At 36.3% G+C, this 27,696-nt stretch overlaps 1 protein-coding gene across 1 annotated transcript in view; it reads right to left on the reverse strand.

The window, feature by feature from the left end:
• BANK1 (B cell scaffold protein with ankyrin repeats 1) overlaps positions 1-27,696 on the reverse strand; it is a 133,872-nt gene that overhangs the window by 63,260 nt on the left and 42,916 nt on the right. The window contains exons 7-8 of the mRNA XM_023924649.2: positions 21,423-21,546; positions 13,374-13,570 (exon numbers count right to left, since the gene is read on the reverse strand). Coding sequence (XP_023780417.2) covers positions 13,374-13,570; positions 21,423-21,546 — 321 coding nt within the window. The remainder of the gene's footprint in view (positions 1-13,373; positions 13,571-21,422; positions 21,547-27,696) is intronic.

Here is a 27,696-nt window from a genome sequence, read left to right on the forward strand (position 1 = left end):
GTAATTTTCTTGAAAAATACATTGATTCGCTCGGAGAATGTGTTCAGTTGCAAAATTTTTGACAACATCCACACTAGCATACAAAAACCAGAACAAAATGCTCTTATCCCTCTTTGTCCATCACTATTAACTGCAGAACCCCTCCTTTTTTTTCTCTCTCTCCCCTTTTCTAGGCTAGTTTCATTGTTTTCCCAGAGCATTGTCTGCTTTTCTTTCCATAGACAGACAGACACATTATGTGTCATACAAACAGATTCCTTCTCTTCAGAAATCATGCCCTAACTTGCATTGCCCTCCAATTAGGTAATTGCCTAGGTCAAATACCCTGTGTTCAAAAAACTATCAGGGTCTCTGTGACATGAACATCAAATCCCTGGCTGCCTAGAAACTCCTCAAAGTGTGGCAAACAGGCAGAAATATATTTCTTGGAGCAGATCACAGAAAATGTCAGGTGAAGCTATGCTCCAACCTATGCTCAAGCCATTTCTTCTTTTCCTCTTTTTGTGTGCTAATAAACAATATATGCAGTATCAGACAGGGTAACTCATCATTTCAAAAGAGCAGATTTCCTGCCTTTTTTCCAGACCTAGAAGCTATTTCAGGGGTACTTTCTAAGGTTATTGTCATTTAGATGTACTGTGAACCCCACTGAGGGCATTAAGTGGAGTTACAAAGGGGAAGAGAGAGAGAAGCTGGGACCCGTATCTCAAGCTAAAAGAGACTCTTCTGCTGTAAAGGTGTAAAACATTTCTCTGTGTGGAATAAGAACATATAAGGTTGAACAACAGCTCTGTCGTGTTCCAATTCCACCAGTCAGCACTACTAAGTCAGAGAAAATTAACAGTAGAATAAAATAGCTTTACATGTTAACATATCTACAGGTCATGCATAATCAATACAGCAGCATCTTATACAAACACCATCATTTTATTAGGACACATAACTTAGTTAGCAATAATCAAAAAGACTCATATGCACAGAAGATCTATGCATACATACAACAAAAGTTCCAGACTTCTACTCCCTTTATTTTTCTCAAATCCTAGCAAACACCATCCCATTACTTCTGTGTAGAAAGTAAAATCTAACAGCCCCAAAGGTGCTCATCCTTTTCTTAATAATACTTTTAATAATAATTTAATAAATTTTAATAAAACTTTTAATAAAAATAATAATTTCTTAATAATACTTTTAATTCTTAACCCTAATACCCCAATCAAGAGAAAAATGAACATAATTGTGACTGAGGCAAGAAGTGACAAAGAAGAAATGACAGTGAAAGCACCACAGATTTATTGAGGGCTTGGAACTATGGAACAAAGTCATAGTAAAATGCAGCAGTTGCAAATAAATTGATAAACTGAATAGATATTTCAAATAATTTTTAAAAATTTACAATGAAAATAGCGACTAGGTCTAACAAAAAAATTACTCAGTTACTTTGATAACTTTGTATTCAGCTGGGGGTTTGATTCTTTATCTACTAAGTCTCCTTGGACAGAATCAGCTACTTGCTCAGCCCAAAGAACATAAGCTCACAGGCAAACTGTAGCACTGTCACTTGCCAAAATGATAAAGGAATTGAGTTGATGCTCACAAATCCATCACTATCCCATTAACAGATAAAGTATCAGCAATCTTAGTGGGAAAGATAAAACAAACAAAATGATCTATTACTAACCTAAATTTTATATACAAAACTTCTGTGAAATAGAATCGGTTGATTGTATAGAAATCAGTGATTATTGGATTTCTGCAATGATTCCTCCTCCCGTGGGTCCTGGCACAGCCCATGGATTAGTGTCACATCTACATTTTGCCTTATGCTCAGCACTGTACTATATACTTTGCAAATAATCTTAGGACTCTGAACTAATCATTCCCTCCCTTTGTTTGTTTGTTTTTACTTACTCCAGCCCTTGTCATATAAAAGGGTTAGAGAAAGAAGTTTTTTCTGAAGATGGCTAGAAGAACTTTCCTGAAGATTTTCTCCATTTCAAAGTTTTAGTGGCATACATTGAACCTGTGATAGTTCAGAGGTCTAATACTCCATTTGCTGAGTAGTCTCACAGACTGAATAGGTCTCCCACACTGCAAAGCACAGTGCAAAACTAAGCTGAAACAGAGGCTGATTTAAAGATGCCTGACACATTAACAATTTTTTTTTACCAACTTCCAATGCACGAGGTTCAAGTAATTGTAAAAAGACAGAAGGGGACTGATAAAAACCAAAATGTTCTTCAAGAGTCACTCTAAGGAAAAATTTTCACATAATTGGGCTCTCAACAAAATATCACGTTACCCAGAATTATATCTATTAAAGACTTCTCCCAGAACATAAAGACTTTTCCTAGACAATATTTAGGTCCCTTCCATTTCAAATTAACCAACCTCACTCAGCCATAATGTCCAGTCATCGTGTACAGACTGAAAAATGGTAAGAGGATCCACCAACACAAAAGAGACACAGAATTTTGTGTTCCTGAAAATGCTATTCAAAAGCTCCATATCACTATTATTATTTTGAGTATTGTTGGTATTGGGTTTTTTTCTGTAGAATAAGGTTCTTATGGATGATGTATGGATAAAATAAATACTATCCTTGTGTTAGTGGGAAAAACCTACAATGAAACTGCATCTCACTCCTAATCCACAGTGTATCAAAAAAGGTGATTATAATGAGAAACAGATATAGAGAATATGACTTTTTATTGAGGCAGGTATGTTACATCCTCATGGCTCTGCTCTGTTTCAGAGACTGGCTGAGATGGTAGTAACAGAAAGCCAGATCCAGACTCAGAGACTTAAAAATACACAGGAAGACACTTCTCTGACATTCGCTCCTCTCAGTAGATATAGACAGCAAATTGTGGAATAACACATGTTAAATTTATGATTCAAATAATTTGTCTGTATCTTTCTTCTGTGCCCAGACATAATATACGATTTTAATGGGTCAGGGGCAACAATTTTGTTTGATTTCTGAACTTAGATTTCCAGTCATTTCTGCAGACCATTAAAGGTGTCAGGAACAGAGAGTGTCTAATCTGTCTAATTTGTATATTTACCAAATAAACTTTAATCTTAAAATATTAGTATGCTCTGAGAGCATGCAATGCTTAAAAGAGATGGGAGCTGGGGTAAAAATTAAGTGTACAGTTCATCAATTAACCATTAATGTACAGGTTGACAAACACCAGCAGATTTTTGTAATGTGAGATAATTCTAGTTGCAATTCATAATATCACATTTTAATGCACAAAGTTTCATGTATCTGAGCTCTAGGAAAGATCACCATGTACTTTTACATATAAACTACACTGATACGTGAATATTATATCCAAAGCAGCACTCAAAGGATAACACAAAGAACATCTTTAGAATTACAATGTTTTTCTAAAAACAGAATTGCAAATGTTATGAGCCAAACACTAGAATAACTTTGTTAAATCACACTATTGACGCCAATTTAGATATAGGAATGTTCATATCTATTTCCTCTCAATGTTGAGATCAAAAATTGAAGACATCAATAACCATGGAAATATTTACTCTCCAGCTCACTCAGGGGCCATTCTAAATCACATTTCTATCCTCTATACTGTCATGTTATGAGCTTGGTATAGTACCAATAGAATCAATAACGTTGATAAGACTGTTACAACAATCTGTGTACCAATCTAACACAAAGCTTCCTCCAATCAGAAAAATCTGTGGATTTATCTACAGTTACTATCTAAACAAATAAGCAGTATTCAATTAACATTTCAATGTTAACTGAACTGTAATGAACACAATGCAGTTCCAATGTACTCTATATGCAAACTTGCTTCTTTGTTGTTTTATTTGCTAAAAACCTAGTAGGAAATACAATCTTCCTCTCTGCATTACCATGCAAAATTAATTTTATTTAATATGCAAAAAAAGAAAGAGAAAAGAAAAAGAAAGAGAAGTTAAAAATAAAAGCCCTAGCCTTTAATTAAAAAACTAAATAAATGATATGAACTGTTGTCACTAATTATGACTGCTTTCAAAATTCTGAAATTATGTGTTCTGGATTTTCCAGAATAATGTTTTTATCTTGTTCTGTATGTGCATGATTAACTCAGCCTTGCACCTGGGTCTATCTTGTTTAACTGTTATGAAGAGAAGAAAGAATTCTATAAAATTCACCAGCTTTTACAGTTAAAACTTCATTGATTGTGTCGTCAGCGATGACAGGTGTCCCTGGGACACAGTGACCAGAATTGACTGCAGATCTATATACCTGTACTAGATTTTGTCACCTTTAAACCTCTTTTCCTTGCAACACAAGACTATAATTAATTTGGAAGGCACCTTGCAGTAATATAAAGTCTCCATGGAAACTTTTGTTCAATCCTTTGACCCATTTATGTAAGACAGTAAAGGCTATTAACTGGCAGCATTTTTAAAAAATGCATCTAATTAAAAAGGATCTTTGAAGGTTTGATTGAGTGATCCAATTAGGAGTCAAACTTACTCTGTTACTTCCATGGTGGCACAGATCCTCATTTCTGTTTTCCTCAGTAGCCCAGGGGGGACTTGCTAGTGTCTTCCATATGGCAGGAGCCATCTCTGCCTACTTTTATTCTGGAGATTCTTAGAAAATTGTATTTATTAACAGCAGATGAACTCAGTTGGAAGGAATTCAGAAGGCCCCAGGTGGCCAACTCCAGGTCCTAAGCAGTTCTCTAATATTTCAAGTATGGCTCCCAGGTCATGTCCCAAGGCTATACAGGAACAGCAAAATAATCTGAAATTTTAGGAGCAAGTAAAATCATGCCAACATGGCTCTGAAGTCTGGCAACATCAGAGAGTGCTAAGATCCAGTTATGTGCCTCACATTCACAGTGAGAGCTGTGGGGAGCCTTCAACAACTGCCCAAGAACAGCTCCCAAATCTCTGATGTGTGAAGATGAAGATTGTGGCATGTGGCTTGTGGGGTTGAGGAGGTCTGCCTTTTTCTGCTACATACTCAGCATAAATTTCAACTACAGTGATTGTGATGGTTATTTAACGCATATTATAAAGCAATCTATTAGCAGTTATGTTGGCTTTCTCCCCATAAAAGCAGACATCTTTACGTCAACTTCTGCATGTTCTCTTGAGTTTGGTATAGTGTGAGAACTCAGAAAATATTTTTAAGTTCTCATCAAATGAAGAAATGAAAATAATTATTACTACACACCCTATAGTTCTGGCAATGAAATACTAAATGATTTATTGTAAAACATATGAGGACAGGAAGAACTGAAAGCAAAATAAAGAGTGTACCTTCTGTTCAGGGTCCTCAGGCAGAGTTAAAAATTGAGACTTTGGAGGGCTGTGTTACATGGAACTAACACTATGCAGGGCAGAAATGGATTTTCTTAAGTAGTTTCCACATAATGGACTTGGTAGTTTGAGAAATGCCTTTCCCTAATGGTCATCCTATTGATGTAGTGCCCAAAGACAATTCTTCTAATTAAGCAATAAATTAGAGCTGTAGCAAAGCCTGGTAACTCACTATTAGATCTGTGCAGAGCACTGAAACTTCAGATTTCTAAGGACTCAGCAAACCTCTTACCTAACTTTACTCATTAATTCTTGCTTCTCCACCTGGTTTTTCTTAGGGCTCTTAGACCAAAACACTTCCCTCAGACCTCACAATATCACTCAAAATAGAAGTAGTTTTGGCTCGCAGATTATAATTGCAACAATAGTTTTAACAGCTCCTTACCTCTCCTACTCTTCCTTCATTTTCCCCCATGAAGTTGAAAGAGCTTTATTACTGGTTTTTTTTTCTCTGTGGTGGTCTTTTTTTTATTTGTATTTTTTTTAAATTCTGGGTTTTTTACCTTCTGAGGGGCTGGAGAAAAGCACTGCTGATGCGCTATCTTTTGCTGTGCTCAGTAACTTTTAAGATATGACAATGTTTGATTCCTCACAGATCACTGGGAGGCAACCAAAGGGCATGTTCCAGGTAATCAGGCTGGCAGCACATGCTACGTGAAGGTAAACCAGCTTCTTGACAGCCATGTACATAACCTTCAAATTCAACTGACAGAGGCAAGACCTAAAACTTGCTTTCAGACTTTCCACTGAAATGCCCCAGTAATCCTTCCTTCTGCAGTAAACTGGCTAGCAGATAATTTTACAAAACTTCACTTTTTTCTTTGCATTGTAAGGGCTTCTGAGATGTCTGTATTTAAGGAAGAAGACCCCTACACTTAATAATACACTTAGTGATAACATCAGTATAGGAAAGTTGACTGAAAGGTGAAAGGAACATTTGTTAAAATGGGAAACTGTGGGGTATTCTGTCCTTGGGAATACTTCTTTCTCTACTTCCTGCAACTGGTTTGTAATTTGGGTAGAAGATTTATGCCCTCACAAGGAAAACACACTACATAGTGACTAGAAGTTCTCAACTTCCACAAAAATATCTAGCCTTTTACAAGCTTCCTATGCTTCTAGCTTCAGCAGTTTCTAAACAAGCTGAATAGAAAAACTACACCTTATACTCAACAGTATTTCATGTCCAGTTTGGTCACTTGCCATGACAGAGGCTAGGCAGAAGCAGCTCATTTTCTAACATATCCAAGCTGGTGCAGAGTCTTTATCTACTTCAACTTATTCATATCCACATGTATTTGTAGACAGAGAGGCCAGATTTGATGTAGGCATGCCATTGATTTCTACAACAGCTTAATGTGGTCACTAATTTCCTCTCTCTTACAAATTATTGCATTTGCATTTTTCATTAACATAAACAGCTTAGCCAAATGTTTCTTTAAATGTTCAAACAAATTCAGAGCTTAATAATGCAGCTAAATTATAAGAATGGTTCTTTTCAGCCTACAGAGTACTTCTAAGAAATGGGACACTCCCCCATCCACCTTCCCAAGTGGTCCCTTAGCCATGTATATTTGCTGTGTCACACCAACAAACAACCAGAAAAACCTGTATTTTAGCTTTCACAATCCTAAATACATTTAAGAACTGAGGTATCATTATGTAATCCTTTTGCATTTTCCTTCCTTCTAATTCACAAGCATTTTGCTTGAAATTCCATTAGTATTAAGGTTTCCATTAAAAATTGTAAAAGCTTTTACAAGTAGTGAATTGCAAAAAACTGTCTTCCACTGTGTCACCGCTATAGTTACAGAATATCAAAAGATGAGATAAAATACCCATCAATTCTTTGGAAGAAACATTCTCATTCATTCTAAATTACACAGAAAATGCAATAGGCATCTTGTACAAAAGTAAGGTTTCCAAATCTGCAATTCCACTTATCATTCTTTTTGCAAGAAGGTTGCACTCAATTGCATAGTTATTGACAGGTGATGTAATCACAGTTAAGGTGTGAGGTTCTAGCCTGAATAAAAGTCAATACAGAAACTTAAAAAATGTGTGTAGTAGTGTAACAGTTGGTTTTTCAAAATGAAAAATCTAGCCTTTCCTCCTTGAAGCCAAAATTTTCTGTGCTCAGTCTGTACCTTATCTCTCCAATAAAGCATAAATTGCCTGACCTCAAAAGGCAGTATATGCCAGCAAGTTTTTATTACAGGGAGCACGTCCCTCTGAGAACACCTGAAAAAGAAAAGAGAGAAATCTTGTCACCTAGTAAAATAGATTCCCCAAACCAAATATTAAACATAAAACACCAAGACCTGATCATAGGAAGCCTCTTTTGAAGAATTTGATTTGTGAATATCCACTCACTAAAGAGTATCAAAGATTACAGTCAGTCACTTATTCATTTCAGCTAGGTAACTTCCAGTGTACCCAAAATGCATCTAATTGACACTTCTGGGCACTTAAATATTGTGGCAAGAATCAAATCTCAGCAGACTTCACCAAGGACTCACTGGTGGATTAGAAGGAATGTAAGAAACCAGATTAATCCTCTCTCTGTCACATAGTCTACCAGATATTTGAATGCAATGAGTTATGGGCTAGTGCAATACTGCAATAGCATTTCAAGTAATAAAAGAAATATTGACAACAATCAGATTAATTTAAGATTCGTCATCTTTCTACACGTGATCCTTCCCCAGCAGAGAATTAATAGCTAGGGGAGATGTTGCAAACAGATGTAAAAATCTGTTTCTTTCTGAGGAACTCTGCCACATTATATAGCTTTTTACAGAGACACATAGCTAAAAACAAATGGAAGAATGATACTTCTGGGTTCAGAAAGCACTGATCCCTGATAAGCTTCTAGAACTCCCTAGCAAATTATAAGAATCCTTGCTGAAGGGATTCCTGCAGTCTAAAGATTTCCTGACATTTGGCAATAGTAGCTACAAAGCCAAGTAAGATTCTTTTCATATAAAGCAACTGAGACAAAAAGTACCCTCAATATCCACAATACCCTGGTTTTGTAAACTATTTTCATCAAGCTGAAGATGCTTCAAGAGATCCTGCATTCTGGTTCAACATGCACTTCAAAGTAAGAGATGAAAGGGGAGAGGTATACAATGATGAATTACTTCTCAACCTACATTTCTGCCCTTCCTTTAAGTTTGCTATGATTTATAGAAATACAGTTTGGCATTTCAGGAAGAAAAATTTCTTTACTCCCTCCCTTGCTATCTAAAACATATATCATCCATAAAACAGGCTCTGAGTGAAAATTACGACCAGCTGTAAGAGTGTGTTTCTCTCTGCTACTGAGGGAATTTCTAACAGCAGTGAGCTCAGTAACTGAGGATCTAGACTTTACAGGATGCACCTCAGAAGAGTTAGAGCTGCTGTAACTCTCCCTTCTGGAAAGAAAACAAGCTGCTTCTGAACAGCCATGCAGGGCAATCTCAACCTACACCATTCTAAAGGAATTTCCAGTAGTATGTACAGAATTAAATACCTATTATATTTTCAATAGTTGCCTAAGGGATGCCTCAAGCAGGCAGACAGAAAATTAATTTAAACAAAAAATCCAGACAGAGCTTTGCTAGTGACAGAGGAAGAAGATTATTCTATAAGCCTCTTGTTTTGCTGCAGATTGTTACAGACCTGGTGACAGGGCAGGTTAAAAAAAGGTCAGTTAACCTGCCTTTTCTGCCTTAGAATTCTGGTAACCAATTCTGAAATATCAGAAGGTATTTTAAAAACAAAAAATAATTTGTGCTGTCTCAAATGTGCAGTGACAACATGAAATGATATTTAAATTTTTATATTTAAATAACATTTATGCCACCCCTAGGAGTCTGCTTTAAAGGCTGAAGCCAGCAATCAGAAAGTATTTGCATTAACCAACCAATAAAACACTTTCTGAATTGTGGTTTTTTAGAACCTGTGATGTATACCACAGTGGTACACAGTAATCTTCCTGGCTATGACACATTCAGCTACACAGCTCTTATTAAAAGAAAGGAGAAATTAGAAACCCAAAGTGCTGGAACAAAGAATTACACCTATGCCAAAGCACAAATGGCTAAACAGGCTACCAGTGTGACCTCCAATTTTAAATGGTCAGGTCACAAATAGAACATATTCCCCTCCTTACTCACCTAGATGAGAGATTTCTAAGTGTTATTTGTAAAGTCTTCCTTTGTGTGCTAGAACATAAGATAAGAACATAATTTCAGTGATTTCTTTATAATATGGAGGTAGAATTATTACGCAGACTTAGGAAGCCTCAGCTGGTGGCAGGAAGAACAAGCTTGTGTCAAAGCAGCTTTCAGAGACAGAGCATACGCAGAGGGCAAACATCTGAAATAGAGCTCTGATATCCCAGAAAACTACTGCCACTTAACAAGGTCCTACCTCTCTCAGTGCTGGAACACCTGATTGCAGATATGTTTTGACCTGTGGCTAATGTGGCTAATTCCTACTGGCATTTGAGCCATCAGCTGGGTCAACTAAGCTTCAAAGGCTTAAACACAAGGACTGCTGCCTGTATTCCTACTGAATGTCTCTTACTAGTTTGAAATAAATGCAATTTGGCCTATAAGCAATTGTGGAAAACATTCAAATACTTGAAGGTATAGAGGAATAAAAATCAAAAGACTAACAATTCAGGATATTATTGCAGAATGTTAAGTGATGTCCCTCTTTTATGCTACAGAAGAGGGATTACTTTATCTAAGCTATAATGAAACATGCAGAAATTAGAAATGAATGCCCATTGAGTTGGCTTTGTGCTAAAACACAAAAAAATACAATCTGCTTAAAAAACTGCTGGGACATTTGAAACGAGTTTCATTTTAATCCCCACTGAAGACTATTTTAGACACAGTTTCACCAGTTTAGTACCTTTAATACAAGTCATTCAAGTATTGTAGTGTTCCCTCACCAGAGCAGACATTTTCAAGGAGGGTTTGAAATGCAGGAATTCTGACAGACAAGGCAGACACTACCATGGTGGAAGCACAGACATATACAGGATCCTAATGGGTGAGAGGTTTTAGCATTTAACAACTCCGCTCTGCACTTAACATTAGTACTAAGAGCAGAAAAATCTCTTCTGCCTGTGTTCATACAGCTGAGGAGCATGCCTCATTATGTGGGATCCTTCCCTTGTGCTTTGCTTTGACACATCAGGAGATCAGCTCCCAGCACAGCCACCTGGCACTCCAGATCTATCTTCTGTGGCTGTAACACTCCCCACATCAACACTGCCAGTGTCCAGCTGCAGAAAGTTTTCCCTTTAAACAAAGACAGGGTACTTGTGCCATTCAGATGACTCTGCCTGCCAACTCCCATGGCTCACCTTTGCCAACAGAGCCCTGAGCACCTTTCCATTAAGCCTGTTGGAGAGGGAAGCTGGAGGGCCTCACCAACAAAGCAGCAGCAACTGAAAGCCCTGAGCTCTGATCTGCTCAGCAGAGACCAAAAAGAGCTGTGCAGCCCTGCACAGCCCACAGGGCTCAAAGGTAGAAATAGTAGCTGAGCTGTTGCCACTTCATCTTTTGATAATCTCTCTCTCTAATCATCTCAGGGAATTCTTACTCCCCTAAGAATTCTCCAGCTCAAAACGACACTTTTGTGTTTATTTTGGTTTTTCTGCAGCAAGTGAAAGACATTTTGCAGGATTTTGGAAAAATCAAATGTATGTTTTAATGCATATATTTTTCTGGAACCCTACTGCTCTTTAAGATAGAAGCAATGATTTACTATGTGTATTTTGGGGCCATTCCTTAAAGGAACAACCAAATACAATAAACACTTTTAAAACAGTGAGAGGTATGCCAAATGCAAAAGTACTTCTATTGTAATAATAAGAAATGTCAACACTACAGCTGTAATGGGAAGTTCCAGGAACATGGTTAAACTAAATTCTTCTTGGCTCAGAGCCGTACAAATATTTCTTTTCCACATTCCCATCAATTACAGAGGTACAGTAAGTGTTTTTGTGCTTAAGTGCACTATTACAGGGGACACAAATAAGTCATTTTTCCTGCAGTGGTTGAAGCTAACATTTCTATAAGATCATATTACACGTTTGGCAGACTTGAGGCAAGCTAGATTTTTACTTGTGTTGCATTAGTAAGCCACACCATTTGAATCACCTGAAAACAGGTAGTACAACTGCATGTCCTATCCAAACTACACACATTTACAGTGTCCATGAGTAGTTTTCACTTCAATACTGGTACAAGTATTCATGCTTGGGAAAGCAGAGAACAATTATTGTTAATTGTTTACATGCAATAACAATAGCAGGTGTGTACCATGAGATAATTTTTAATCAAAAATTACATTGTAGAGCTCAGTTGCCATTTTAAATGCATGCTTTAGACTGACAAATTTATACTTAAACTTTATTAGGACAATTAATAATGTTATTAATAAAGAAAAGCCAACCAGAGGTAAGCACATACTTCTTAGAATGAAATAAATCACCCTCACAAGCACTGCCTCCCATCACTGACAAAGTCTATTAAAGTGTGAAAAGACTGTAGAATTGCAATGTCCTCTCTGTGTGTCAGCTTAGTCTGACTGTACCATTAATGCTTGTCTTCCCTTGAAGAAGCCCCAAACCAGATAAAAACAAGATTACCCATTTTCTGAAGCTTCCAGTTCCACATGGAGTACATGCCAAAGACACGACAGAAATTGAGTGTCTACAACGCTAGTGTAAAAAATAAATGTCTTATGGAATTAATCATTATCATTAAACATGAAAAATTATCAATGGAAACCATGTTTCCAAATTGGTTTTTCATCCACGTTTCAACCCTTCAGCTCGTATGACCATCTTAGAAAACAAATCAAGGTACTTCACCAAGAGTTAAGTATCACCTTATTCATATTTTGCCTGTTCTTACCAATCCTTTACATACAACTTTACTGGGAATATCTGACCATACAAAGGCAGCACCTAGCCAGATACATAGATGAGGGAGGTTAGGAAATACAGTTTCATTCTCTTCAAGCCAAACTGGTTAAAAAAGAACAGAAAAGTCTGACCTTACACATCAGACTGCAACTGGCAGGAGATTTCTGACCAGTGCAAGGATGACTGTGGGGCAGCTACAGCAGTTAAAAATTCTTAAATGTTCCATTACTAACACGGTGATCCAGGAAGAGAGCATAGTTTTATGGACAGCTTCATGCTGGATGGTAAAAACGAACATATTTTCTCAAGTTAAATTTGATCTCAATTGCAGTATCAAAAACTGTAGAATTATCATAACTGTATGTATTACTGTACATGTATTTTTGTAAGCACAAAAAGAGTTGAAATAGGTTAAAGCTCTCAAATGTCACTGTAGTACATTGCTTTTTTACTAGAATTCTGTTAGGTTTTATTTGCAATAATTTGCATGGTAGAACTATGCAGACACCCTTATTTTACTATTACATTTAACGTGGAAAGGCAACTATTGCACCAAACCCCTCCTGCATAGCCATCTGAAGAAATATTTACTCAATCTAAAGGTGATAAAATTTACCCTTCCTTCAGAGTGGCTTGAACAACCAAGGCATAAAAACAACTCTTCTTTGAATGGTGAAGAACGGCAGTGCTGAGAGAGTTCATAGTCCCTTTTAAAGTGACCTTTAAAGAAGTCTTTACTTCTTACTCTAGACAGCTGGTCTAGACTACCTACGATATAACCATTGTTTGGGTGCTGAAAGCACCAATCTAACAAGGCCACATTAGGTACTTCTGGCTCACTGTTCCCCTTTCCATTACATGCCTAAAATTTGAGCAGTGCAAAACCTCTGATCTTCACCATCAGTGCACAAAGAAAGTGGCTGTACCCCATTTTGACTCCTCTTTCTGAGACAGGAATACAAAAGTGTTTTCAGACATAAGGACTGCGGCATATTAGTCACTACAAGAAGTGACACCATGGGATCTCAGCAGTACATCTTAGCTCCCTAGTTGTAGATGACATAAGGAAAGCACATGGACTTACTGACAATTCTTTGATTAATTTTCTTAATTCCTTGTGCCCATGCTTCTTCGCAATACTTTCTGGATCATCTCCATATTTATTGGTTATTTTGCAAGCCTGTGTGGCCTCAGGGCAGCAGAGTAGACATGTTGCAAGTTTCTTCAAACCAAATCTGGCTGCACAGTGAAGCAGGGTAGGAAATTCTTCCAAATGCCTATCTGTATAATGGAAACAAAGTCTTAAGAAAAGAAGTTCTGCTTTTATAGAACACCTCCTATAAATGTCTTTTGAATATTAGTGCTGTGGAATCACAGTTATCAACCCCTAATATTAAACTAACACCCGAATAATAATTTTTTGAATTAACAGTTTTACAGTGCCGATATGTATATGAATAAAGGAGCCTTTGCTGTAACTGAGAAATCTCATTTTTATCCTGACAGAGGGATTTTAAAGCACTTCAGTTCTATTGAGAAATAAACTTTCTTGCGAAGGACAGAAAATTCTACATCCAAGACATGCTTTTGCTTAGATAGAATATTTTCTAGTGGGGCATTTTTACAGGTTTATGATGCTATATTTTGATATTAAAAATAATTTCTGAAAATTCACAGGACTACCAGGCACTTGGAAAAATTTGATTACCCCTGTAATGACAAATCAGAGAATTTAAAGATGAAAAGTTTTTAGGGTTTATCTGAAATAACATTATATTAATTTCTATCCAAAACCATTTTTACATTGGAGAACTGGGACATTCAGTTTATCATTTCAGTATCTTCCTGTATTTAAACTCTATGACTGACCACAAGTTACATACAACAACAACCAAACAGGCAACAATAAAGAAAAACAGTTCAAGCATAAAAAATACTTCTCTGTGCATTCATACTCTACTTTCTGATTACTTGTGGCTTGCTGTGCATAATGGTCTATAAATTAGCATGCAGTGTATCTCTTCTCCAAGCATGCATCCAGCTTGCCCCAGGTACCATCAATGTTTTGCACCCTGAGGGTCTTTCCTACTCAGAGCATGAAGGAATCTCCTCCCTAGTTTGCTTTGAGCCCGGCTTCTGCTAGGGTTTAACTCAGAGTCCCTAATTCATCTTATTCTCCATCACTGCCTGCCCTCTATGCAATTCCAGTCATTTACTCATTCCCATAATTTCTTTCTTGAAGAGCTCCAGACTTTGGGCCTATAGAGAACCAACTCCAACATACACACTGCTCTCTCCTCAACCTTTTCCAGCTTTACTGTAACTATTTTGAGACGACAGGAGAAGAGCAGCATAAGATACTCAACTTTGGGGTGAGCCATGTAATTCATGCATTGCTACGATTATGTCCTGTTTTGTTCTCAATTCCTTTGCTAATAATTCCTAGTGTTTCATTAGCTTTTTGATCTGCTGCCTAGCAACAAGTTGATGTTATCATGGAACTGCATGGTCTTATTACTCAGCACTAATAGCCTGCTCAAATCCTCTCATTTTGGATGACACCATAGGACTGATTTCTTTCACTTACACCACTTTGGTTTTATCTGTAATGAATATCATCTTATATTTCACTGCATAATCCATAAACCTCTCATTCCCCACCCCCCATTAGCATTTTTCCTTACTACCCCAAACTCTTCATATCACTAGAAAAAGAAGATTTTTCCCAATTACCTGCCTCGTGGTTTTGGTCAGTTATTCATCCATACCTAGTCAGTTATTGACTTAACTAGGTTCATTGACTCTTTAATAAAACCTACAAGAAACTCGAAGTCAGATTTCACATTGCAGAAGACTTATTTTATTAACACTTTTATTAGTTTGTCCTGCAGAGATAACATCTTAACCTGCTTCTGGGTCACATGGTTGCCTGAGAAACTGGGTTTTGACATCAACTCCTGATTTGGCCACACCTCCTAGTACTAAAAAATGAAATATTGCATTGTTAGAAATCCAGATATTTTACTTTAAAATTTCCTCAGAGCCCTTAAAGAATGCTAGCTAGTCCAGGTAATTTTTTTGTGTTCAATCTGCCTGTTTTTGCAATAACTTCACGATCCCTTCAACACCAGTCTATTTTCACATGTCTCCCATCCAGGACTACAGCTTAGGAATTTACACAGTTTCTTATATCTTTCTTGAGTTTTATTTTATGTACCTGTCATCAGTTGTCCTACAGGTCAGCCAGCACATTTTCAACCCATAGTGTGCTGGAAGAAATTATGACTCCTTTTGGAAAGCTCTTAGCTGCCAGTCTTTAACAAACTTTCTAATTTTCACATTCTTCTGAATAGTGAAATTTGGCTCAGCATTGGTGAATTTGTGTACCCTGCCTGCCCACCCTTTTTGCTCCAGCAGAATCATAATATGGGAAAGAGAAAAATCTCATCTCACCATTAAATATAAGGAACAAGCAGTTCTTGGAATAAGCATAGCTAAGTACTAACTGAGAAAACATGTTAAGACAGTTTTGAGTGTATTTTGGACAAAAAATATTCCAGCATTATCCCACTCCAATATTATTTTGACAGGAGGTATTTGAGTGGGCTACAATTTGATCAAAAGTCCCATTAACAACCCTAAACTGATTTTTAAACAAATTTTGTGTTGCCTAACTTTTCTTTCCACCAGGCAAATAAAAATCTCATCAAGAAACCATAAATATGCGTACTGCACCTGTGTAAATCAAGACACTTGTTTTAGAAGCCTTGGCAGGTTGAACTTCCATCAACAAGAGCATGGGTTGTAGTTTATATTCCCTTGTATTTTCAGTGTGCTTTAAAATCTTTTGGGCTACTATAAGAAATCTTAAAACTGCATAGCACCTAAAATTTTTGAGACAAGTAGATGCTACACAACTGTCATTTGAAGAACTATAATTTTTAGCCCAGAGTATATGCATTCAACTTCTTATTTCTGTCTTGTTTTTCCTAAATGTAGGAAAAACCAGGATTCTCTTAAAGTGTTCAAACCTGAGCTAATATTTAAAAAAGCTTCCACAAATCCTCCAACTGCTTTTCTTAATACTTGTGGATTTTGCTATTTTTTTAGATGTTCAGCAATGCAGTAGGTGTTGAGCGGTAATCGTAAAGAAGAGTAAACTTTATGAACTTCACTCAATAGTTTGCACCATTAGGGGACACCAGAAGATCAAATAAATAGAGTCACTAAAAAGAGCCTTAACACGGTATTAATAACATACTCCAAATTAATTTTCACTCATACTAATGAAACTCAAAAAAAAAAGGTTTTCTGAAAGGCAATCAAGTCTATATTACCAATGGACTGGATGCTATGATTTCTTCACCAACAGAAAAAGAGTAGGTGGTATTCATAAGCCTGCTCTAGGTAAGCCTATACCTGCCTAGAATGCATTTCTACACTCTTAAAGTAACACAAAACAGAGGTATTCCAAAACCACTTCAGCTGTTTTTTCTGGTCACCACTCAACTCCTCCCTAGCTGAGTTTGATATTCAGGCAGAACTCCTACACTTTCATACTTCAAACATTACAGGGAACTACATCATTAACAAATGAAATATCTCAGCCAGCCATAGAGGATGGTAAAAATAAATAAATTAATAAATCAATTTCCTAAAGCAAACATTTTTCTCTATTGCTGCTTGTTGTAAGCAGAAAAAAAAAAGTTTGTTGTCAGGCAGGAAACTTCAAAAGCAGCATTGATGGTATAGTGAGATCTTCTACATAAAACTCAAAGAGGAAATGAGTGGTTCAAACCGACACTTTTAGTCTCTTCTGCTCATGAACCTGAAGCCTGGTGGCATCAAGTTGTGACACAAAGCAAAAAGTCATGATGAGGACCCACAGATGACTGAGCTTCACTGACTTAAGACAGTTTTCAATACTCTGATTTTCAGGCAGTCAACCAGCAGCACCCTGCACTCACACAAAGGAGGACACAATCTTTAAGGGCCAAACTTTTCCAGACTTGCTGATAAATCCTCCCCCAAAGCACTGAACTACTTGAGGCCATCTCAGTACAGCTGTTGTCTTGGTAAATGCTATACTGACAGTGGAGATGGCTGCTGTTTTTTCAACAACCTCAGCAACATTTCAGTGACCTTTTCTGTATGCAGCTGTGGTACCAGTAGCCACTCTCTGCTAATAATAATTAGCTAGTAACATAAGCTAATAGCTTTACCTCCCATGCAGTGAAGGGGAAAAGAAGTTCTTAGGCTTGGCTTCTCAGAAATTTCTCCCCAAAATCCATAGGTAATTATGAAATACAGTAAGGTTAACAACCTCAAAAGAGATTATTGACATCTCCTGGTCTTTGTTTTTTGCCCTCATTCTGAAAAGAGACACCACTAACTGTTTGAATCTCTCCCAAGTCACTAGGAAAAGGTGAAGAACTTCTCTCTTTCCACTAGGTTCTACAGCAGAAATTGATGATGACTATGGGTACCACTGTCAAAATAACAGGTAAGAAAAGTCCACTACAAGATTCATGTTTGTTTTTTAAATTATAACTGTTCTTTAATTGCCAATTCTCAAAACTGAGTTGAGCTCTTAAGACAAACTAGATGTTCTGCTGTAAAGAAAATTCCTCATACCATGTTTAACCACTTTAAATAGTTTTGTATTATACAGAGTGAAAAGAGGCTGTAATTATTTGAAAGCCCACATGCTTCAGGAAGAAAATACCGTTCTTGAACTTGCAAGTTTGTCACACTGAACTGGTGAAAATTGCTGGAAATTTTGCCTGCTGTTAAACTGGAACAACTGGTACATTTCAGCTAACTATACAGAACTGAGCAAAAGTAGTAGTTATAAGGGTAAAGCAGCGAGCAGCTTTTACTCAACATCAGCCCTTTAATGGAGAATGTTAACAGAGTAAAGCTGTGGCTGTTTGGCTAAGAGCACTAAGAACTGGTTAGCTGATGCTCACAAGCTGGAAGGAAAGGTTAAAGGGAAAGTTCTCAAGTGGCACATTTTTAAGTGCTTTAAGGTGGCTTCTTCAACTTTCAGCTTACATTGAGGCCAGTGCTTGCTTTTAATTAAAGTTCTATTTGACATACACAAGGTTAAGAGGGAATTGCTGGGGGGTTTTTTGTATGTTTTGCCCTGTCATAAACCTTTCTCTTCTCCACAGAGAATTCTGAAAAACCTCAGCTATAAAACAGAGCATAAAATCTAATATTACTGTATCGTAGCATTGTCTTAGCCTGCGGGAATTTTCATAAAATTGCACTAAGGAAACAGAGCAGCCTACAGTGCTATTCCTGCACATCTTGTAAGACATCCTTCTTTTATTTCCCAAATTATTGAAACAGGACATGGCTGTTTTCCTTAGCAATTTAAAGAGCACCTAAGATGGCATCTACAGTGTTAATACCAGTACATTCTCCCTCCCCCCATTATCCTGCTAAAAGCTAAAATCCCAGACTGTATTTCTTCTTTTGGGATAGGTGTTTCTTGGAAAAAAGAATTACAGAAATCAGAATAGGATTTGCCATGTTGCTAGCAGTTTTAGGTGACAAAAAGCACTGTTTTCTACAAAGCAAGTTCAGGACTTTTCATAAGCATCAGTAGTTGAGTTTAATTAGAGATATAGTAATAGATAACTCGTAAAAAATGAAAATTAATTAATAGTGGAAAATGAAACTGGTTTTCTTCAAGTAAATTGCTATTTCTTGGACAGAAAACAATGCAACAAAAAATCCCAAATCTGAGGATTCTGAGAATCAGGGCTTTCCAAGAAGAATCATATTTCTTAAGAAATATTTTGAAATAGGAGTTTGGATTTGTTAGTATGCTTTGAACTGAATTCTATTACAATAATATAAAGAAATAATTTACATACAATATACCCTGAAATAAATTCAGTATGGAATGTACAATATTTAGACAGCATTTCCACCTTTAGTTACATTCTTCCACAAGGGATTACACCACCCCTAAAAATCCCAGACAAGTCTTGGCTCTGTCTCCAGTTAATGCTGTTTATTAAACATAGTATTTTCCAGTGGTTTCTATTCAGCCTGCATTTAGCTTGCTCATCTGTATCAGAATTAATCTTCTGCACCCTTGCCACCTGTCTTGACTATACCAGCCTAGACACTGAGTACTCACAAGTACTGCATTATCATACTAAAATCACATTGAACAGTCATTTTGGGGATAGGAATGGCTCCTTAAAAGTTATGTAAGCAAACATGCATCTCATGATGGTTTTGATCTAAACCACTGTCTATATAGGAAAGCATCATACTGCATTTTTATTTCATTATATTACATGTCTTTTGTATTTACTTTTACATGCCCAAATTTTTAATTACACAGCTTCACGCTTTTTGAGAAGTCAAACCATGCAATTCATTAGTTATCCAATCAATTAATTAATCATAAGTTCTTCATTCTTGGTTCATTTTGAGGTCATATTGAGATCTTTCAAGCGCAGCAATTTATTAGCTGTCCCTGATGTGCAAGGATGTTCAAATAAAGCATCCATGTAGAACAACAGAGAGAAAGGTTTCTCTTCCCCATGCCTCCTGCTGAAAGCTTGTGCCCCTCTCATTCACTACTGGACATGTCTAGTGCCAGTTTGGGATGCTTCTGTGGGAGTCAAAGACACAGGTTTATATACCTTTCAGGCAGAAGAGGGATAAGAGTCTAAGACTCCCACATTCTGAGTGCTTCCAGCACTACAAACACATCCTTCTTTCATGAAGAATCTGGGCATCTAACTTTGCATCTTTGTTTTGGGCTATACATCAAACCAGTCCACTTTAAAGTCACTATTGGCTCAAGCAGTCAACTTGCTCTTGAAACACATAGGCTTTTTTTGGGGCCATAGCAGGTTGGTTAGCATTGTTCTCAATATTCAAAAACATCACCAGATCTAATAGTTATTAGAGAAGTGAAACATCTTTTTCTCATCAACTAGCATTTCACACTGGGAAAGACCCTTGAATCTGTGTTACCCTGCAGTCTTGCACAGGAAAATTGCAAGGACAGGTGCCACTAACTTTGACATTTAAGCTCATTTTTACATTACAAGTTAAATCATGTTTATATAATACAGAGGAGTTAATTGCTTCAACAAAGAAAAAGAGAGGAAACATGATGACAATTCCAGTAGTGCTGCATTCAAAACTTGTTTGTATTTGGTTATGAGCAGTGGGTTTACTGATTGTAGAGAGCTTATTTCTCTCTCAAAACCATAGTCCAGCTACACAAAACAGAAGTCAAATGGCATCCTGAACACATCTTTCTCAAATATTTTATAAGGAGAACACATTATCTTGAGTATTGCTTTTCCCCAAAAGTTTCTTAAACTGAGGTTTAATCCACATTTGAAATAACATCATAATGATGTTTTCAAAACACAAGCTAAATAACCACACTCTTGGTTTATTGCAAACAAGTCTGAATCCCAAATAAGTGGTTAATGAATTCAACCAGGGCCCTCCATTTTGTACTAACAGCAGCTTCTCTTGATGCACGACTGAGTTGTGCATGCAATGGATCTAGCTTATAGAGAAATCCTATTTTAACTCACTGGGATGCCTTCTTTTAAAAATTAAAAATAACAAAATTATATTTTGGCCAGAAGTAATGAAAACCATGAAGTGCGTAGGTAGTAAAAGTGACTGGAGAAGTTTAGTGCTCTTCTAAGATCAAAAGCCATCCATTCTCTTCAGATACAGAAAAGTTTCAGATTTTCCCCATACTTGGAAAAAGTGAAATTTAAACTGAATTGCAGAGGAGAAAACAGTAAAAAGCATATAATGTACAGGCATCTCCACATCTTATTGCCCATTTTCTCTGTAAATATAAATTTTCTCAGCTGTAAAACTGCCAATTTGCAGTTAATCCAAAGCTGATCAAAAATCCAGAGAAGTATAAATACAAAGTATTGAAACACAAAGTGATGATTTACAGAATTCTTTCTCCCATTTTTTCTGCTTATGTTGTCTTTATTTGTGGATTTGTGGATTCTTACATTTCACTAGAGGCTTTCAGTACTTAAGGATTGTCTTTTTAACATTTATATGTAATAATCATAGCATCAGTAATAAAAATCAATACATAGAACAACAAGTGACTCACTAGCTTGGTGATGGTGCTCTTCTCCACTTTGGAATGGGCTGAATTCATGAGCAGATATTTTGCTTTTCAGTAATGAAGTCAGAACATTGTCTACCTTCTCTACAGAAGAAAATTTCAATGCCTGCTTAAAAGAAAGACAAAAGAGAAAAAATATTAGTGTATTTGTTGCATATATATTTTTAACTTTATCCTCAGAGTGCTGGTGAATCAAATTACTCAAAACAGTATTATGGCAAACTCTCAGTAAGAGCAGCACAGTTTTTGAAAACTATAGAGGAGATATTTTAATACTAAGAATTGTGACAACATGATCCAACTGTACATAAACATGCATTATAACATATGAAGTTCATCCATAACTTAAAAACTTCTGGATGAAGTGTAAGGACAGGAAGAGCTATGTTTTACTACAGCAGTAATTCAGGGTGAGTTTAAAGATTATAGTAGCTCTCTGTTACCCAAAACTTTTACATTAAGATTGTGGACTTTTCCAGGTAGGAAACAGCTTCAGTTTCATCAGCCAAGACATGACATTGTTGACAGAACAAGTAACTGATATCAAGCAGATAGATCAGCTTCCTACTAAACACAGAGTCTTTAGACAAGGGAAATCTGCACTGACTGCCAGGAGATTTTTGAGTGTCTCTTTCTGGACAGAAGGTTGAGATCTACACCTAACAACTTCCAAGGTAGCCATAATTAAATATCTCTTTGCCTGGCCTAACAAGAGCAACCTGACTACAGAGATTTGAAGAGTAAGGGTATTTTACAACAAATACTACAGCTCTAGTCTAGTCTGTGCTACACTGGGCACCAAAAGGAGCTCAGCCACAGCAGAGAAGAACTCAGGGACAGTTGTTTTACTCTGCTCAGGGTAGCCCTGTGTTAAAGTTTGCCTTCCCACAGCTGGGCTGTGGCTGGTCAAGACATCTCTGGGATAACTAAAATGGAACATCTTCAGACATGCTTAGCATATGAATTTAGAAAGTCTATGACTGACATGCTGAGGAGAAAATGACAGGGGGATGTACTACCAAAACATGAAGTTTAATTCCCAAGATTGCTAAAATGGAATTAGAAAAGTAAGTATGACGTGATCAGAAAACATTGAATGCAGAGGCATGATATCATTTTCATCCAACTCCTACCAATACAAGAGACATTTATGCAGGTAGGAAGCTAACAATATGATTACTTTTTTTCCCAATAATTAACCCTGAACCTTCCAATATTAAGATATGTAAAATCCATTGCATTTCGTTTCATAATTCACTCCCTTTCTGTGCTGTCACACTACATTCTCAGTGTTTTTTATTCAATAATTATGAATATATGTCATAATCTTCAAAATCCAAACCATTAAGCATGAAGAAAATACTCCACCTAGGAGAAAATATCTTTCAGGCTTGTTCTAGAATAAGAATCTAACCTGAGTACAAGACTACTATGTAAATTCAGAAAGCATATGCAAAACCTCCCAAAATATCTATAAAACCTCCAAACTATTAACATGTATAACAACACTACATTTATCCTAAGTTATTAGGAGGAATAATATCAAAATTCAGTTAGGAAACCATACTATTCTCTCTCATTCCAAGTACATCTTCTTAGATATGTTATCATTACACTGTATTAACAGAGTTCAATCTAGAGCAGGAAAAAAAAACAAGTCACAACACAGGAACTAGCTCAGTTAAGTGTATATGGCAGATCCTGTGTCACGAGGAAAGAGGCTCAAAATCATTGGTACTCACTGAAGCAACTGTGTAGTAGATACAAATTTAAATGGAATAAAACAGTCCTTCACAACCTAAGATGGAACAAGTTCTTGAACAGAAAAAAGCTTCAGGAACTTGTAGCAAAATTTCTCATACATCAACAGGCCTTCCCTCCAATGACCAGCCTATCCATTTCTATGAATTACAAGTCAAGAACAATGCACTTCCTATACAAAGTTTTCAGTGCAATCTGCTTCATGTTTTCCACCTCAACTTTTTGCTTTTTCTCTTACTCTTGGGATGTAAAATCTGAAGGCTTAAGCAATGATTTAATAAGCTATGCTGTTAACTAAACCATAATGGGGAGCTTTGTTGTACTACTCTACAGCAAAGATACAAAAGGAAAAAAAGATTAGTTAATTTAAAAGAAAAAATTTAATTTTAAAATAAAAGGGCATCATGTCTTTTATCTCACATACAGGAGGGCCTGTTTCAGCACTTATGTGAAGATAACAGCTAAAACAACAGCAAAACAGAACTAGGAATAGGGCCACTCTGCACTATCTAGTTCTATACCACCTCCCCAAGAAACAATTTGGTTTAGAGACTTCCATTTTACTGCCCATTCTTGCCCCAGAGCACTCACAGACTCAAAGTCTGCTGTGTATATGTATTTTAACATACCCTACACACATGTCTATAGGCCCAAGAAATCTCACCAACATTACAAACCTGAAGTTCCTAGGGAAGCTTCACAAAAGCAAACAGAAGCAGAACTGTATTTAAAGTTGAACTTAAACTTAAGCACCCTGCAAGAGAACTCTGAGCCACTTAGGAAATTGAGAAAGCCACCTAAGCAATAATGCTAGTTTCCCCTGATGTCCTTGCAGCCCCTCAGAACTAAGCTAGTGACTTTGTAGACATTTTTTCCCCATACTCTGTGAAGCACAGTCAACTATTCTCTACTCCCATGCTGGAAGTCCTTCCACAAGTCTTACTGCTAGTCCTAGTACCACCTCCTTAGCTGTAGGCACTATCTCTATTCCCTCGCCCCTTTCCAGAGCAACAGGACACAGCTGTGAACAGAAAAGCCCCAAGTGCTGACCATCACACTGGGCTTCCGAAAACATCTTTGAGAAAGGAGAACACCAAGCACAAATTTTGCTACTTTTGTCAATGAGATTACCTAAGTTCTTTAATCACTGCTAACCAAGCCCTGAAAATGTGTGCCACTGAAACACAGCATCCACAGCCAGTAAATTAACATATTCCACACTGGCTTTGGCAGTACTAACAAGGTTACATTTACATAAAGATGAACTTTTCCATTAGTTCTTACATATCAGACACTACTTTATATGCACTTCCATATCAGGATTGCTTCTGCCAAAGAGAACGGGCCAGGTTTAAAACCAGTCAGGCATTTCTAACAGTTTTAGCCAGTGATAGAATATGGACAGCTTTCATACTTAGAGGAAAAGAAAGAAGCATTTTAAAATAACAGCTGTTGATGTTGCTGAGAAGACTGAAATATTAAATACAGTTTCAAATGAAGTATCTCTGGGGATCAGGCAGAGATGCATACAAAATATTACAACGTAAGTCATATAGCTATTTTACAAGTTTTCATAGAGAAGGCAGCAGTTTATTTTCATGATTTTTTTTCCAATATCAACTGTAACTGGAATCCTGTTTAATGATTATGATAAAAACATCATTGAAGATATCAAGTATCTCAGAATCATAGGAGTATTATTCAGCTGAAGTTTGTCATAAAGACTTCCTCAATCACTTTAGATATTCTAAGTCACTCAAGCTAACATGAACTTGACAGTTTCAGTAATAAGGATATGACCTTAGCTTCATTTTTTTTTTCTCCTTTATTTTGAAGCCTAATAAATCTATGCCAGGAAAGCCCAACACTAAATAATTGAATCAATATTTCCATTTGGTAGAAAAACTCTGAGAGAAAAATCAATACAGCATGTAAATCCAGCAGAATGCTGAAATGATTAGTTGGTGAAAAGTAAAACATGAAATATGAAAAAGTTTAATTATGAATTATAAAAACCTTAAAATCAGTCTATACATTAGGTTACTGTAAGAACAAAAACTCCCTAAGAGAATTTCTTGAATGCAGAATTACGTGAGAGAGCCAGAAATCATGACCTTTATCCAACTTTCACCTTCCTTTATCCTCATACCAAATCCATTCAGCATAATGGTTCAGTTATTATGACCACAACTCTTCCTACTTTAATATTTCAGGCTTTTTTCTTCCAAAACTCATGCAAAGAAACTTATTAAATTTTATTTATTTATTCAATAATTTTTAAATACTTTTTTAGTTGTTTAAATTGTCTTGCTGATATTGGTAAATGCTTTTTAAATGCAGAAAAATTTGGAACAGAAAATTACAATCTATCAGATATAGCAAAGAATTTCATCCAAACCTATTACTTGTAAAATCTTAGATTATGCTTAATTTAAACCTTAGCTAATGCAAACCTTCAGTTGCTCTCAAAAAACAGATCCATAAATGCAGTGATACCATATTTTGATAGTCTCCCACTAAGACTCACTAATTCATCTGACCATCACTAAAAGGAATGGATAGCTGCAATCCTATTTGTTGGGTTTTGTCTATCTCTTTGGCTTTATTGGGGGACAAAGTGGAACATATCAAAGGAGCTGGAAGGGTTGGCAAGACAATACAGAATATAATGTAAGCATTTTACCAAAGCACTGTGTCTTTGGTATGAACTAATGCAGCCATTTGCTTTCATCAAAGAATTTTAATAAGGAGATACTTCTCAGATTGTAAGTATTTGTGAAAATCTTGAACTTTCTCTTGAATCACAGTGATATTGCTTTGATAATAATTGCTGTAAGATTTTTCTATTTTCTATCAGTTTTGTTTTCCATTGTGTTTGATTGTTACTTTGCACAGATAAATGACTGTTGCCCCAGGACACTTTTGCAAACAAGTTGATAGTCTCAAAGGTTTTAATTATCCTGGTTAAATAGAAGTTACTACTACTGCTGCTACTTGATGGGAATTCTAATTAGTATCAAGTCTGTTTTGCTTCTCCTTTTGTGAACATATTTTAAAGATAAAGTCAAATTATGTTCTGTAAATTGCATCTTTATGATGTAGCTTGTTAACATTAAATCAGGAGCTCATTTAAAAAGTTTTCAGAAAAATTTTAGCTACCCAGGTAGTTAGTGTACCTCACTCTGAGGCCCAGCAGGTACCATTAAATGAGACAAATCTTCCAACACCTAGGTAAACTTACGGAAGAATTACCATTGGTATAAGTTACCACAGAATAACCATGACATTGTGCGGACTGTAGAGCTTACCCAATTAAAAACATTTTTTTGACATTATTTTTCAGTTACCAAAACAACAAAAAAAATAGCATATAGCATTTTCGCCTCATTTAAACCCTTGCTTATTATTCAGAGGAGTAAAGGTGAGGAAATGTTAAACATACTTCATAGCCATAACACTACAGCTGTATTTCCTGGTGTGCACTACTGCTCTGCACAGAATTATTTTTGCATTTGAATATGATTTGAATTGCATGTGCTTTAATAAATATTAGTCATGCTGGTTAAATGAAGGGTCAAACTCCTGAATAATACAAATAACTCTCCAGTGGAAATATCTTGTGTGTTGTAGGTATCTAGATTACCATGTTAATGATAAATTTTTAAACCATTATGGTAAACTTCTTATGCATAGAGGTTTTAATGAAACTTGTTAGAGGCTTACTTAGACATACTTCAAAATACAGACTAAAAAATTATGGATACCATAAAGAATTTAAGAACACATTTGCTCTTTGAGTTGCACAATTTTTTTTGTGCAACAGTCTGTTTTCCTTCATAGAACAGAAGTAACGTGTACTTGGAAGGAATCTAGCCTCATCCTTAATAGAAAGCTAATAATGCAATAAATCATATTTTATTAATCCTTTTGTTATGAGTGTAATGCCTTAGGTGGTGGATAAGGTATATTTGTCACAGGTAAATGAGATTGTCTGCACTGGAAACACAATCTATTATTTTTGTTCTGGTTTTGCAATTGCAATATAGACATTGTGGAAGGTCTTCTTGGGCTACCCACCATTCAACAAATGATACTTGAGATTCTGTCCTACCTTAATATGTACTTATTTTCCTGATATTTCTTATGTGCCACTGGAAAAGAACAGGCTGCAGAGCACTGCAGTCTGCTGTGCTGATCTGAAACAAAGTTCAAAACCTGATTTTTTCTAAATATATGCAAAGAATCTGCATGGCAACCAGCAAATCACATGAATGATAATTCAGTAGCTGTAAATGGACTCTACATGAGCAGCAACTTACAGCTTCCCGTACAAGCTATGCCAGGAACATTTGGTTTGATGGTGAAGGAATAACAACCCTCCAAATACAATGTGGTTTAAGATTAATGCTTCTATTGGTTTCAGAAATAAAAAAAATAATACTTTAAATGGAGAGAGACTTCAGTAATATTTGTTCTTATTTTCAGCCTCTGGAGTGCA

This window comes from Cyanistes caeruleus, chromosome 5, assembly GCF_971803275.1.
Source record: "Cyanistes caeruleus chromosome 5, bCyaCae1.hap1.1, whole genome shotgun sequence".
NCBI classification, from domain to species: Eukaryota; Metazoa; Chordata; class Aves; order Passeriformes; family Paridae; genus Cyanistes; species Cyanistes caeruleus.